At 43.8% G+C, this 15,965-nt stretch overlaps 1 protein-coding gene across 6 annotated transcripts in view; it reads right to left on the bottom strand.

The window, feature by feature from the left end:
• The window catches only part of SOS1 (SOS Ras/Rac guanine nucleotide exchange factor 1), a 53,790-nt gene extending 40,802 nt beyond the window's left edge, over positions 1 to 12,988 (bottom strand). For 2 of the 6 annotated variants that reach the window (XM_071740025.1, XM_071740020.1), the window contains exons 1-4: positions 12,516 to 12,988; positions 3,443 to 3,568; positions 1,032 to 1,163; positions 352 to 516 (exon numbers count right to left, since the gene is read on the bottom strand). In XM_071740025.1, the coding sequence (XP_071596126.1) occupies positions 352 to 516; positions 1,032 to 1,163; positions 3,443 to 3,568; positions 12,516 to 12,602 (510 nt within the window). In that variant the 5' untranslated portion in view covers positions 12,603 to 12,988. Of the gene's footprint in view, positions 1 to 351; positions 517 to 1,031; positions 1,164 to 2,442; positions 2,508 to 3,442; positions 3,569 to 9,312; positions 9,508 to 12,515 lie in introns of those variants that run through there. The other 4 variants (XM_071740019.1, XM_071740023.1, XM_071740022.1 and 1 more) reach the window with 3 other exon arrangements.
• Positions 12,989 to 15,965: the final 2,977 nt, after the last annotated feature.

Raw genomic sequence — 15,965 nt, 5'->3', positions numbered from 1 at the left:
TACTTGACCCTTCAAGACTTCACAAGACACCTTAAGTAAAGAAAGGTAGAAAAAGTAGGATGAAAAAAAGCAAGCAGGAATGAGACAAAGGTGTTTATTGAAACACAAGCATCCCAACCCAAGACACTGATTAACACAGACCAGGATGCTTTGACTTAACTATTAATAAGAAAAAGCAACGGCTTTTTTAAGGTCAATTAGTTTTTTGGAAGCTTTGCTCTATTAGTGGAACTATATTTTTTGCCAATAATTTCTTCTTTCAAAGGTAAAACACTACATGTATTCAATAAGAAATAGACATTATCCTCTCAAAAAACTCCCGGTAAGAAGAGGAAGAAGAGTTAGGCTTACCTTATCAGCACACATTGCAACTTTGATATCTTGTTTTGTAATCTCATAATGTCTTATATTCCGCACATAATTCCCAACCAATTTTAAGATGTCTGCAGAAATGTACTCTAATACTGCCACTATGTAAACAGACACTTGATGGTCAATTTTATAGCCTAGAACTTCCTGGAATTAAAAAAAAAATGACAGGTTACACAACAGGTTACAACTAAAACCAGCAAGTCTAAGAACCTACTCATTCACCCCATACTCAGTCTATTTTAGTAATAGAAACACAGTAGTCAGTACGTCTAGGGAAGAAACAATGTCATTGCAGGTGCTGCTCTATTAACTGTGAAAGTGACAACAGCAAACCACTGTCAAAAAAACCTCACTTTACCATTCAGGGCTATTTCCAGAAGATTCTTAAGTGTTTATTAGCCATGCAAAATGAAACATGAACAATCAAATTCATAGCAAATGAGTTGTTGCCTTTGCTTGTCCAACAAAGAATTAACTTTTAAGTGAAAAGTAATGAATACAATTATCTGAACTGAAACACTTAAAAATAAAACTATATAACATACACAGATATTCTTACTCCTTTTTTGTTTGCAATCCAGGCAGCACACAGGCATTGCACAAAACAAAGTTGGCAATTTGTAATTGCATTCTAGAAGCATGATTACATCATTGCTTACCTTTAGTAAAGGATGGATTTTTTCTACTGGGAGAGACAAGGGATTTCTTCGTTTCCTCTTCTCAATAGCAGACTGGGCATCAGCTATTGCCCACTTATCAATAGGATGGGGAAAACTTTTTTGAACACGATCCTTAAAAAAAACAAAAACAGGACTAGAGGGTAAATGCATTATCTGAACAAGTTCAGCAATATCACTACATTAGCAAATTGCTTTCCATTACTTAACAAAGAAATGTTTGTTAATGTTAGTATTTCAACTATAAAGGTTGTACAACATGCGCAAATTTTATCATTTTGGTACATGCTGCTCAATACATTCATAAGGCTCCATCAGAGTATCATTAACATAGAATATCTAGTGCTCAAAATTTGAGAAATGCGAGAATTGAGTTGTCATTGCAGGCACAATTTGCTCCCCTTGTGCCCGTGTCTGATAATTCAGCATTTAAATACGTAACATTTTATCCCAGTACTTTATTCCCTATTCAGAATGGTCACTGAGATGATACGAGTTCCCTGTTCTACCTTTACCCATCAGCACATGGTCCAGATTGTACACCTGCAAACTGCTCTGATGGCAATAAACATAATAGGAAAAGATAATGTCCAACAGTACCCACATATTTTGAAACTTTTCACAGCCTACAGCTGGACCATATATGCCCCTGTTTCTTCCAGCAGTCAGGGTGCCTATGAGGACACCCGCACACTCCCATGCACTGAACAGCTTTCCTGCTGGAACTCACACACTGATCTCTGAAGGCTCAAAAGTATCATCATTTTTGCTAGTCTTGGTTGGCAAAGATGCTAGAAATCTAATTTCCTAAGTAACTTAATATTTTATTTTTTCAGACCACAGCTCCCACTGACCATTTTGGTTGCAAGTGCACTCCCACGTAAACATGATCCGCATTTGAGCAACCATGTAATGAGGAAGATGATGTTAATGACTACTTAAAAAGAGCTACTACAGGAGAAGGTATGCAAACAAAAACTTTGACAAAAATCTGGGATAATACAATTCTATAAAGGCAACACCAAACTTGGCAGAGCCCAGGCTTTTCTTTTTTTTCCCCTCAACAGTTCTGCAAAGGAAAAGTAGAGATCCTACAAAAAAAACCAAAACAAAAACAAAACCCCATTCACTACCTAATGCCACTAACACAGTCCAGCTTGCTGATTGAACAATGAAGGTGTCCTGGGGGAAAAACAAATGTGTGTGTTCATATAATTAAAGACAGCATCATTATGCATAAACACAAAGGGGGTAAATTGAGGTTGCTTGATCATCTCTAATTCTTGCATTTCTCATCCTGACTTCACAGTTGTAAGACCTGTAATGCAACACTGTGTGTCAAGTTTTTTGTTAGCATTGTTTAAAACACAGCATTAAATAATCTTCCACAAACCTCTTGTCTCTTGAGCTGCCAGACCAGAATCATGTTGCAAAACAGGCCAGTCATTAAAGGGGACACTGGAACACCATTAGAGGTGACAGTATTCAAAAGAGAAGAGTAAGGATTAAATTCATGAATCTTGATCTCAAGAGACAGCTACCTGTTTTGTTTGGGTTTTTTCTTTTGTTTTGGTTTTTTTGTTTTAATAGGGTTGGGTTTTTTTTTTCCTTTTTTTTTTTCCTTAGTTCATCGTCTTCAGAACATAAGGAAGTTGCATCTTGTCTTGTTACATAACCTGGCACAGGCACAGCCCCCAGGTACTGGAAACCAACAGGTACACTGCACATGGAGTGTGTAGCTTGGCACTGAAGTCTTCAAATCATGGTTAAGCAGAAAGGGCTACAAGGATACTCATGGGCTTAGAAGCTTAACTCATTTAGCCTAACTTATTCCTCAAACAGAGAAACTCCTCTCAAATCAAGCCCACTTCTCAAACAGCAAGCTTCTTGTCTGAGCAAAAAAAAAAAAAAAAATTGGGTCTCTGAAAAGGCAAATTTAAGATAAAAGATTTCTATATAGGGGAAAGAAGTTCCTCAACTCATTCTGAGAATATGAGTGAACTATTTTTGTTCAGATTTTCAGCAGGAAGAGGGTATACCAGCCTAAACCACCAGGCTGAAAGAGCAGTAGAGAGCCCCAGACTAAGCAGCTACAGTTTGCATGCAGTATCACTGGGGAAAGGTCTTCTGAAAGGAACCAGTCATCTTTATGTACACAAGTTACACTCACCATCAATTAAACGCTAATACAGTTAAGAGACAGTTTTATTGTCCATTGAACAACAAATTAAAATGACAGAAAAATTAAGTAACTCAGCAGACTATGCAGAAGGTTCAGCCACATAAAGATACATAATTACTGCTTTCCCTTTTAAATTGTGAAATGATTAATATATTAACTTTTCATGTAACAATTAAAATTATTACATATTTGCAATAATTATTCTTGATACCTCTACATCCAGAAAACTTCTTGGTTGGGCTTGGCACAACATATTTAACAATTGGAGAATTAACTCCTCCACATACTGTAATGCATCTTCAGTAGAGGAAAGTTTAGGATGGACTTGCACCTGAACCTATAGAAAATAGAAGAAGTCAAGCTTTGAGTTTTGCTACTTCCCAAAACAAATACCTCACTTTAAAAAAAAAAAAAGAGCCACACAGCTCAGAAAAATCCAAACCAAAATGTAGTTCTATTAAGGCACACCAGATAAACATGAGTGAAACAATCATCTATACCCGACAGAATTACAAATCTCAAATGTCAAACGTCCTCAAATTGTTTTAAGTGATGTTTAATGTCAAGAAAACCGTTAAATAATAACAGTGCTTAGCAGTGCAATTAGGAAAAATGCTAAAAATCTCTGCATATATTTATAATTCTCTGTTAACGTTTAAACCACTGTTTGTCTGAGACATTTTAGACATGGGTTTTTCTCCATTTCACAGCCTGTTGCTCACCAATCAATCAATAATTATGAAATTCAAAACATCTTTCATGAAGACAACACTGTAAGAAGCAACAATTTCAGCATTAGTTAGACTTCAAATTGTTTAATCCATTCTCCATTAGCCCTTAAAAAATAATACTGGCTTAGGAGTTTGTTTCCATACTGATTTTTCAAAAAGATGTCCCCATCTAGAGTAAAAAATACTTCAAAAAAGGTCACAGTGCTGTCCTGGCAGTAAGTGGCAGTTCAGAGGTTTTGCAAGTTTGGTCCCCATACACTTCCTTTCATGTCGTGTCTGTAAATTCTCACTGGTGTAAATCCACTGAGGCACGATCCTCATTGCTCCTCCCATTATTTTTCCAGACACTCATTTAACTTCTGAGACAGTTTTCCTTTGCACTTCAGCAGCTCACAAAATAGCAGTTTTACCCAGCTAAATTTTCAGGCATGCAAAGCTCAGTGCTTCAGAGCTTAAACAGAGAGGTGGTTTCATCGCAGTGCTACACTGATGGCAAACATTATGCCAGAACAAGCTGACTGCTGACTTTCGCAACGCATCTTTCAAGCCCCAATTTCATCATTTTCCCATTCCACTGCACACAAGTCAAAATGCCTCCAGTTCTCTCAATCACTAATGCAAGAGCTTTACCACCTTAAACAAAAACCCAACAACCTGTCTCATCCAAATATTAAACCCATGTCCATATTCAAATAATGGTGCCATAATTATTTAATTTCACACCCGAGTTTTTATTCCTGTTTGCAGTTATAGTAAGAATTAAATGTTTTGAAGTTCAAATACACAACAGCCTCAAACAGAAATCCACTTGCCTGCTAAGGCACTCATTAGTTTGAAAACTTCATGTCTGGGCATAGTCCTGGTACTCATTTAGCTGCTGTTAAGATTTAAATATGCTAGGTCATGTGTTTAGTTTCTTGCAGATTGCATACCCTTATGCAGCAGGTCTTAAGAAACATCTCCAGCAGTTACTGCTTTTTTCACTTAAAAGCACTCTGGCAAAAATAGAACAGGAAAGCTTCTCTCCATTTGACTAGCTAACACAACTGATTTGGTTATTCCTACAGTTTCATTTTTCCTAAGAACTTCACCATGCCCAGCTACAGAATGTGTTTGTGGAGGTACCCGAGTAACAGCACGCCCAGCAGTCCCAAGCATTATTTACAATTCAAACACTGACATCTGAAATACTGTACCAGCTTGGAATACCTTAACACCAGAAATTACAGAAGTATTGTCTTAAAGATTAGAGCTGATCTGAGCTGCCTGGAAGATACTGCCTTCTAATGTTTTGGGTTTTTTTTTTAAAGCAGAACTGAACAAGTGTGTATTACATTCTCTCTACAGTATACTCTAGTACACTGTATTTTGAGAAGTGTTAAATTACCAAGTCAACCTGACAGCAAAAATACAGAACATGATAAACCAGAGTGATGAAGAACAGCTCTATTTTCTCCTTTGCTTAGAAAACAGATTGGCAGACATAAATAGCCTCATCACAACTCTTTCTGTAACACAGAGTCTCTAGGAGTAAGAACAAACAAAAATACCACCTCAGGCTGTGACCTCAAACACAGCCAACAATGATAACCTACTCCTAGTTAAGGAGATCAAGTTGCAAACATTCTTCCTAAGCATTTATGTTTGAGGGGCTATTACACCATTCCTCTCCAAGGCCATCATCCTGTGGCACTTTAGCAGAACACCCACTTGGCAGATGAAAACACCATGAGGTGCCATTGGCTTGCCAGTGTATTACCTACCTAGCACAGGTAAATAAATAAGCTTCACTGGTACTTAAGTGAGATTTAGTACCATTTAGAGTTCAAAGTCATAAAAGCAAAAGTAAGAAAACAACTAGACTACCAAGGAAAATTACAGAATAACTTGGTATACAATTATCACAGAAGTGTGTAATTTTGTATCTGCATTACCTAAAGTACCTAGAGGCTCAGACAGAATTCAACAGCATTATTTCAGGGTACTCATTTAAAAGTAAGTCCCGAGAAGTTCATTATCTAAAACATGATGCAAGACTTAGAAAGATGCAAGATTCACTAAGAGAAGAAATAAGAACATCTGTTAGCATACAGAGTCATGTGACCAGTTTCAAAAAGGATCATCAAGTTACCAGGGGGTTTCCATCTTTCTCATAAAGTCAGCTCAGATTTTAAATTAAAAAAAAAAAAAAATGGCCACCCTGTCTTATCACTCTTGAAAAGTAGGAGTATGTTTTGAATCCCACAAGATCCTCTACAGCCCTATATAAGGAATAGACATGATGAAAACAGGTTAATGAAATGTATTGATGTTTAGGTAAGATTCTTATCTAAACATTTAACCCTTCCCTTAAATAATGACAGAACCCATCCCTTCCCTCCTACACACTCACCAAAACGTCTATCTTATGATAAGAGAACTTATTAAAAGAACAGCTCAAGATCTTTTCACAAAAACTTCACTGCTTCAGAACACACCAACAAATTCTAATGGGCAAATACAATCTACATCAGCTACAAATCCCTGCCTCCATGGCTCTACTTTCAATCAGCTCCTCTGAATGTTTTTTCAATGCTCAATCTTCTCAATCTTTTTTAATTCTCGAAGGGGAAACAACCAGGATTCTCTTTATTTGGAGATAAGCAAAGCCAGCACTTCTTGAACAGCTTTTCATGCTCCGTTTAATAACACAACCAGAGACAAGCAGTGTTTGCTTAAGAAAATTCACAGAGCTTTTTTTCCCCTTCCCCCCGTCCTTTCCCTTAAAATCAACAAAAGTAAGGAATGGCAACAGCTTAATAATTAGGCAACCATAAATCTAAACTGTCAGAAAAAGTCAATGAAACCAACTAAAAAAAAGTGCTTTATGAATACAAAAATAATATCTGATCTTACTTTATAACCCCTTAGCAACTTATTTTATATAAACCTTTCTCAAACCATTCCTTTCAAACTCTATGTAATAAATTAGAATACAAGCACTCCCACAAGCTTCATGGGAAGCAACAGGGGCCTAGACTAAACCCAGATGCAAGATACAGCTGAAGGACTGAAGATTGAATGACTTCAGCTTACACAGAGGCTTGGTCTCCAAGTGGTCCAACACAACAACTCCTGTGCTGTTCAAGAACCCAATCTGGAGTCCTCACACTCAGCAGCTCGCTTTATACTACAAAGAGGTGTTTGATAACAGGTAAGAAAGAGTCACACAGTGAATTTAACAACCTGACTGATACTAAACCACACTTTCTTAGCAGTGGTTTTCAGTAGACAGGAGGAAAACCCTGACTTTCATAGGTCATAAAACTGAAAAAGCTTAGGATAAAAAAAAACTTTCCAAAGCAACTTCACATTACACAAAAACACCAGTGTAATGTTCACAAATTGACAATCAATACAATCAATGCAATCGCAGTTCTCAGTTGTTCTGCTAAATACAGAACACACAAGAAAAATCCTATGTGTAAAAGGCTGCCGAAAACACATCATCAGAATGTAAAAGGCTGCCGAAAATGTCTCATCAGAAGCAGCTCCAGAAAAGTATACAACAGAAGGAAAATTATTCTAAAGCTACATAAAAAAAACCAACAAAAAAACCCAAACCAACCAACAAACAAATAAAAGAAAAACTAAGCATCTGCTGTTGGCTAGAGATAATTTTGTCGTATCTGGGCAAGACTACCCATCTACTGGGATTCTGGCTGGAAGTCACAGTATGAATTAAAAAACCAGCGCCCACTAAAGAACAACTGCACTACACTGCTGAGTACAGGTACTGCCACGCTGCCAGTCTTCCTCAGTGGCAGCTGAAGTGCTTGTAAGAAAGCACCTAAAGGAAAAAAACATCATATCTACCACAGCGTTTTGATAATAAAATGGAAGAAGCCATAATGAGACAACAGGCCAAGCTGTCTTCCAAAGCACAATCAGAGAGGATTAAATTTTCCTGATTATAAGCATTTTTCTAAACTTTTTCTAAACATTCACAAACACAGTTTATTCAGCAGATTATTAGTAAAAATTACTTGGCCACAGAGCACGTTCTTCTCCAGAGGAGAAAGAACTTTCTTCACTTCAGTAACTTTGAAAGTCTTTACTACCCTTATTTACAATCCTTATTTTTACTCAACATATCTTTTGTTAATCTTCCCTCAATGACTACAAAACCACTGACAAACAACTGCTTATCACTAAAACACTCCAGGATGAAATATTTCATGTACAGCTTGCATGGATGAATGTTCTCATAGTGCAAGCACTCCATAAAGTTTTCCTCTGTTCTTGTACATCTCTATCTGATATTTGGCAACCCTGCCCATGTTTTGTTATCTTGATAAATTACAAATCCACTAAATTAAAGCTAATACAAGTGTCTTTGATCCACAGTTCAGCAGCAATTCACTGAGGCCACAAGACTCAGGTTTTGGCTAACGTTTCTCTTGATGCACCAAGGCAGCAGTATTATTATTATATTGCACCAGTGAGCACATGAAAAAAAAAACCTCACAAAAAAGAACAGATTCTCTGACAATTCAAGTCTTTATCCACCATATCCAACAGAGAACCCGAAGTGATCAGAAACCAAGGATGTTCCAAAACTGCAGTGAAGAAGTGTCAAGAATAGGAAGTGCCATTATGAGCAGCAAGTGGCAACTGGACTGTCATGGACTTGAAGAACTAGGTAATTTCAACTCAAGAAGAAACATCTTTGCTAGCCACAGCTTCCTAAGCACTCCTTAGTCAATGAAGCAGTTTGTCCCATCTCTTTTGCTCCACGAAAGAAAGGTGCAGAAGACTGACAAGACAATACATGGACTACCTGGAACACTCTCCTTAACTAAGGAAGCAACTTCCCCTCAGCTGTCAAGCCACAACAGTACAATAATTTTGACCACAACAATTTCCAACATCACCCCTTGCTAATCACCGAGCTGATTCAAAACAACTTGAAGTATGCAAGAATTCAGCAAGAGAAAGTTCTTTCGTTTTTATCAATCACTGAATTGCTTGAGATAGCAATCAGAAAGGATGAATTGCTTTCTACTGTAAAAAACAGTATATCAGGAAAAAGGCCAAGTCATAGGCATGCAGAGAAACTGACAGCATTTAAAAAATTGTTACACAGGCAGGATGAAGCCACATGATATCTAGGAAAAGCTATCAAAAGGTTATGACCAGAGTAGAGTGTATAATTCACTATCAAAGGAACACTAATGTTGGAAGAGGCATCACTTTGCAGGTCTCCCTTCTGAGTCCTTTTTCCAAGGTGTACTAAAAGCCACGCATCTCCATCTCCAGCCAGCTAAGAGCTCTGGTGTTTCATCCTCTGCCTTCAGTCCCAGCATCTCACCTTCTGTTCATCTCTGCAACTACAATTTCAGACACCAGCTGCTATTCTATACTTCCTTTTCTTGTACCTCATCATCATGATTACCATCTTTCATCAGCAAACAAGGATCTCTGCAACACTCCTTTTCTGCTGCTTCAAAATAACCATGACCGGGCAGAGAAAGATCTCAGCACACAAAATTTTCTTCCTAATTGAGTGCACTGGAGTCTATCTTGACAGCATCTGAAGGAGAATTGGAAGAAAAGGGATTACATTATGAACTGAACAGTACAAGAGCTGCTTTTTGCAAATGCAGCTGTTCAATGCAAATACAGTTCCACTGTTAAGGTTCATGTTTAATGAAATACAAGGCAGGCTGTCCTAAGAATTCAATGATGCAGGAAGATATTTATTCTTACCACATATTCTTGGCTTTGTTGTTTGATTTTAAGATAATAATTAAAAGAATAAAATAAAATAACTCATTGGAAAAAAGAAAGCAATTTGCAATGATGCAAAAATACCTATATTTTAAGAAAGTGATTCTGAGGCTGTACGTTTGAGCTCTGTATTACAAGCCAACTCACAGTTACAAAAGGGCAATAGCATTTTAATGATTCAGTCCATATGTGGAAGCTTTCCCCAACAGCTGCAAACACTCCATCCTGGTATATATACTTTAATGGTATTAAATTAAATGACACTCTCCTCCCTATAGATACTCATTCAACAGAGGTTTTCCCAAACTATTAAGTCTTACTTCCAGATATGCAAGAAAACATCACAACCCTGTTTGTGCATCTGTCTGGTTTCAAGGTGGTGTTCAGAAAGCAGCTTGCTGTCACTACCTGAGACTGAATGTCAGCACCTGGTCAGCTAATTTGGGAAATGAAGGAAAGGCTCTCCTCTGGTAAGGACAGGATGCACACGAGTTTCAGATAGCCTGACTCCTACTGAGATAGCATGCTCTGGCAATACAGCAGACAAAACCAGTTGGCACCCATTTGCCTTCAGGACAGTTCTGCCCTTTGGCCTCATGGGCTTATCTTGCCACGTTCTCTATTTCACTAGTCCCACCTGCTGGCCTCCAGGTACAGCTCAGATTTTTGGCTAGCCGAGCAAGGGGTCATTGTCTCCATCCCTCTGGCTGAAATGCTGAAGTATCACACCTGTCTTGTGAACAATGACAGATGATCCAAGCAAATATGCTTCAATGTTCAGGGTTTTAACTGCCACCTACGGCAGGTTCATTACTTTACGGGGCCTTTATCAGGGCCAAGCACCCTAGCCAACACTACTTATGTAAGTTAGTAAAACACCCCATTTGGTTTCTCCATTAATGAAGAGGCCATTAAGATAATAATTTAGTATTTTCATCTGACATTTACTTTTCCTGTAACTCAAGTATTTGGCTGTTCAGTCAAACAAGTGAGAATATGGACAGACTCTTGATTTCTACCTTTGCAGGGACAGCAATAGTAAGCAGCAGAAGACTGATTCTGCAGCACAGGGGCAACAGCCCAAGAGAAGATAAGAAACAGGTGATGATGTCAAGAAGAACTGAGGTTAAAAGATTTTAAACCTGACAGACAGTTTCGAGTGTGAAATCTTTGCGACTAACTCCATCTCACTCCTTCCACCACTTTATCCACAGTAAGAACCAGAGGACTGCACAGCAAAACCAAGACAACTATACCTCGTGGGTCAGTTTGTCGTCCTTGTCATCACTGGCCTTCTCTGTTGACTTCAGACTCCAGAATTCTTTCCCCCCCCATCCCCCAAGGAATTTATCCAACTGCTTCAGCAAGTATCCTTAATGAAGGGTGACTCCACGAGTAGCTTGTCCATTGGGAAGGTATCTTGCACTTCAGATGCAGCAAGCAGTTCCAAAGTCTTAGCTCATACTTGCCTTGAATCCTCACTTCTACATCCTCCAGTGGTTACCAGCGAGCGCCACTCCGTCTGACAAACCTCTGTTATACCATGGAATAATCCATCATCCAAAGGACGAGCTCCCTCTGAGACCTTGGGTAGCTCCAGTTTCCAAGCAGGCACCAGTCAGATGGCTGTCCAAGTGCTTGCAAGAAGCAGCGAGTTGTACAGTTGGTGCAGAAGTACAGTTTCAAAGAAGTGACTACTGATCAGGGATAAGACATTAACAGTACATCTATGGGTGAGACAAGCAAGAAGACTTCCAAGAACTGGATGAAACTGCTCTGTGTTGTAGACCTCAAAGTGCATGCCCAGGAAAGCAAGGGAATACATTGCAAGAGGAAATTTGGAAGAAATACTAAACGAGTACAACTGCAACACTTCACAGACTTTCAATCCATACTGGAGGATGCAATAGTTGAACAAGCCCTAGGAGGAAGTCTTTTACGCAAAAGTAGCAGTTAATCACTGTAACTAGACAGACTCATAAAGCATTGCTGTGTATGACTAAAAAGCATCAAGTTCTGCAGTCTGAAGCCAGTTCATGCAGCAGTGTCAGAAGCCTCTTGTTTCTCAAACATCTGCTTTCTGGGCTCCGGCTGCAGAAGTGTTAGAGAAGCCCTCACCAACTTTTCCAAATAACTTTAGTTGCACACCACAGGCACAAGCTTCACTATCCCGAGGAAGCAAGACTTGTTTGTCCTACTGAACCATTCTCAGCAAAAAGGCCTTTAACCTAAGAGGAGCTAAACTAAAAGTCATTAAGCCCGAACACTAATTAACCAAAATCTCAGCAGTTTCTAATGAGACAAGCAAGAAGACTTCCAAGAACTGGATGAAACTGCTCTGTGTTGTAGACCTCAAAGTGTATGCCCAGGAAAGCAAGCCTTGTCCCTTCTGGAGGCTCCAGGAGCCCAGCAGCAACCCGCAGCAGTACTTGGGGGCCGGGACTCCCATTCCCACTAACCAGCTTCCATCTACACGGACGCGTCTTCCAGACCATCGCCCCAGCGCCGTTCCCGCGGCCGCCGACGGCGCCGGGCCCTGTTTTGCGCGGCACCCGCCGAGGCAGGGTGGCAAACACCGAACCCCGCCGAACCCCGAAACCACTTCCGGAGCGCGGGGAGTGCCAGCCGGCCCCGCTGCCTCGGTTCGACCGAGACGAGGTGAGGCGCCGCGCCGGCCGCGGCCCACTCTGCGCCGCGGCCGGGTCGCCGCTACAGGCGCTGGGCCGAACCCCCCCGCTCATGCAGCCCTGCCCGCCGGGGCGGAGATCCCCGCTCCCCCCTCACCTTCTTGAGAGCGGGCACCAGCAGCCCCCGCCACTTGGGCGCGTTCTCCTCGCTGAAGAACTCGTAGAGCAGCGGCTGCGCCTGCATGGTGCCGCCGGGCCCGGCCCGCTCGGGGAGGCGGGCGGGGCGGGCCGGGCGCCGCTCGGAGACCGCTGCGGGAGCGCTCGGCGCCCCTCAACGGGAGGCCCGGCTGCCCCCCGCCGCCGCCGCCGGCAGGCCCGCAGCGGCGGGGGGAGGCGGCGGCTGCCGCCGCATTCCCCGCCCCCGGCTCTCGGTGGTCGCCCCGAGGGGGCGGCGGTGGGCGGCGGGAAGAGGGTGGCAGGAGCGGGGTCACGCGGCGCGGCGCGCGGGCCGCGAGGGGCGGGGTCGGGCGCCCGGAGCGCGAGCGCCGCCGCCGCCGCCTCCCCCCCCTTCTCCAGGCTCCCGTCCTCGCCCGCACGGTTGGCGGCCGCGGCGCATGCGCCCTGCAGCCCCGCCCCGCCCCTTCCGCGCCTGCGCCCCGGGGTCGCGTGGACGAAGCCTTCCTCCCCCGCCTCCCCGCTCCGGCGGAAGTGACCTCACGAGGCAGTCGCTGCACCGCCCCCCTCCTCTCCCTTTCCCAGAGCGCCCCCTGGCTGGGGGAGGCTCCCAGCAGAACCGCCGGATGGGTCGGAGGGACCCACCGGGCCGGGCCGGGCCGCCCAGGGGGTCGGGGCTAGCACCAATGCGGTGGGCACCTGAGAGACCCCGCTTCCCGGGCACAGCCGTGCTGCCCCGGCTCTTCCTGCCCTCGGTATCCGCCGAGCGAGCCTGGGAGAGCGCGGCCCAGCCGGGGCTGTTGGGTAGAGCGTGGGGAGGGGCCATGGTGCTGGGGAGCCCTCGGGGGGACCCCTCATCCACGCCGGCCAGGCTGCGGGCCGTGCCCCGCAGGGAAGGGTCCGGCAGTGGAGGGGTGGTGGCCCCACACAGCCCTGCAGAGATCTGGGGAAGAGGGAGGGCTTTGGGTCAACGTCAAATTGCGATGGAGCCGTGCTGAGGCGGGCAGGGCTCCTCAGCTCCTGGCCTGGCCTGGCCTCTGGGTGCGTGTTAATAACGCACCTAAGGCTTTGATTCCTGTAGAACACAGCTGATCTTCTCCCTGCTGGCTCCTGCTGGCCAGGGTGACGTGGAGCTCAAGGAGACGGCATCTGCCTGTGACACCCAGCTGCTCAAAGGTGGAGTCAGTGGGGTGGTGATGCGCTTCCCTGGAGAGCTTTTGTCACTCCGTGTTTGAAAGACATCACCTCACGTGGGGAACAAGATGGAGAATAAATCAGCACCCCATACAAACAGCACAAGGACAGCCTAAAGGGTGAAAAGTAAGCCGTGTTCTTGGGAAAATAAAATAAAATAAATAAATAAATAAAAAAAAACAAACCAAAAATGCCAGGAAAAGCAGAGCTAGAATGCAAATAAAGACCAGTGGTTTAAACAGGGCAAAGTCTGTGGTGGTCTGTGGGGCTTGGCAGGGCAGATGGAAGAGGACAACGCTGGAGATGAAAAGCCAATCACTGTGTTCTCCTTTGCAATGCAAGGGGCCAGGGAGACCCAAAGAACCAGAAGAGGAAATAGTGAGCTGCTATTGGGCCACACAGGGAGAAAGACAGATAGATGACAGCCTTGGAGGGAAAGTTTAGGACCAGCTTCCAAGCTGGAAGGAGAGCAAAGAACCCATAGAAATTTCTTGGATAGAGGCTGCTGAGTCTCCCTTTGTCTCAAGAACTGGTCAGACAGACTCCTATCAGGAATGATATGCACACTGGAAGGCTCAATTACTGTTCATGAAGTGCTCTGAGGACAGGAGGTGTTCTTGAGATGCTGAGCAGTACTTTAGTAGGTAATGGATGGAACCTATAGGAACTGGTTGTCTTCACCCTGCAGCTCCACCTCAGACATTTTTCCTTCAGACAGATAGTGCTGTCTGAAAGAGTCAGACTTCTGCTTTGAGCATGCTGAACGAGGATGAAAGGCAGGAATATTCATGTCTCAGAGCTATTTGCTTGGTCTAGCAGCCTGCCTGCACATTCAGGGGCACAATCACAGCATCTCATACACTGTGGAGCTGTTGCACTCACTGCCTTATGGTGGAAAATCAGTCTGTTGAAGATCAGATTTTCAGCTGCACTCAAGTATACGCAACACTGAGTGTAAACCTGACACAGTGCTCTCTTTTCCAGCCTCTGTGTTTGGAGGTTAGGGTACAAGGACTTATAAATACCAGTGGATGGTCTACAGCATCTCTTCCCTTCAAACAAAACAGCTTTGGGTAATGGGAGATTGCAGGCACCATGTTTGGTTAGTATGGCCACAGGGCAGTTTGGGCCTGAGCTCTGTCTACACCCAGAGCCACCAGCACCAGCTGATAGAGCCTTCCTCTCCTGGCTTTCAGTGCTTTTCCAGTGTCCCCTTCCTGGGGAAACCCTAGTTTTGTTGGGGCTGATGGGCAGTCTGGGTTCCCAGCTACCCTCCCTCTGCCTGCTGGTGCTCACTGGGTTCATGTGCCACATGGGAGGGTGTGGTTTTGCTTGGAAAGCAGCTGGAGAAGAGGTAACTATCTCCAGGGCTGTCTGAGGAGCTGTTGCCTCACTGCTCATGGCAAATAAACCACCCTGCATGGCAGGAGGATGGGAAAAGTCTCATGGGTCCACTGAAGGGCAGAGCAGAGCTGAGAGCAAAGGGACTCCATTCACCTGGCTGTTGCTGTCCCAAGCCATGGGATTTGTGCCTGATCCACAGCAGAGAGCACAGGCAGGTGAAGTGCAGTCAGGCACAGGCACTGGCGGTGGCCACGCTTGGATGTGCACACCTGGAAGGTGAGGGTGTCCAAGGACTCGGGAGGAAGGACTGCAGCCACCTGGGTGCTCATCATGGTGCAAGCTCTTGCAGGGAAAAGCTGTGGGCTGCTCTTGGAGGGACGCAGAGACAGAGAGGACAGAAGCAGCTCAGTGGCACAGGAAGCCAGGCAGTGGAATGACCTTCCCTTGTGTTGAGAAGTGAAGATGAGACTCACTGCTGTTGCTGTCAGAAGGAGCAGAAACCCAAGGCCACAGTCAGTGCAGTGGTGACTTCACAGGGGTGTACAATGTCTGTGAGTGGTATGGGGACACTCAGGATCCCCCATTGCTACTGGAACATGGAGAGGAGGACAAGGTGGAGGGTCATGGCAGCCCTTCACTGTACTGTCATGGGTGCTGGGCAAGCAATGGGGGCTTACAAGGAGTTAACATCATCGTTTTATCTCCAGCAGCTGCAGTGAGGAATGTGGCACAGCCAGGAGGGGCTGCCGTGAGCTGATTACGTACTGATCTATTCAGTCTGCAAAACACTGGTAGAAGTAGCTTCCCATCAGAGAAACTTAAGGGGAACCTGAATTTGAACATGTTGGATTTAAATTAGGTCTAAAGGGAACCTTTGTAGCCAGGGAGGTGGTGC

This window comes from Heliangelus exortis, chromosome 3, assembly GCF_036169615.1.
Source record: "Heliangelus exortis chromosome 3, bHelExo1.hap1, whole genome shotgun sequence".
NCBI lineage: Eukaryota > Metazoa > Chordata > Aves > Apodiformes > Trochilidae > Heliangelus > Heliangelus exortis.
This window is presented reverse-complemented; position numbering and strand designations above follow the sequence as displayed.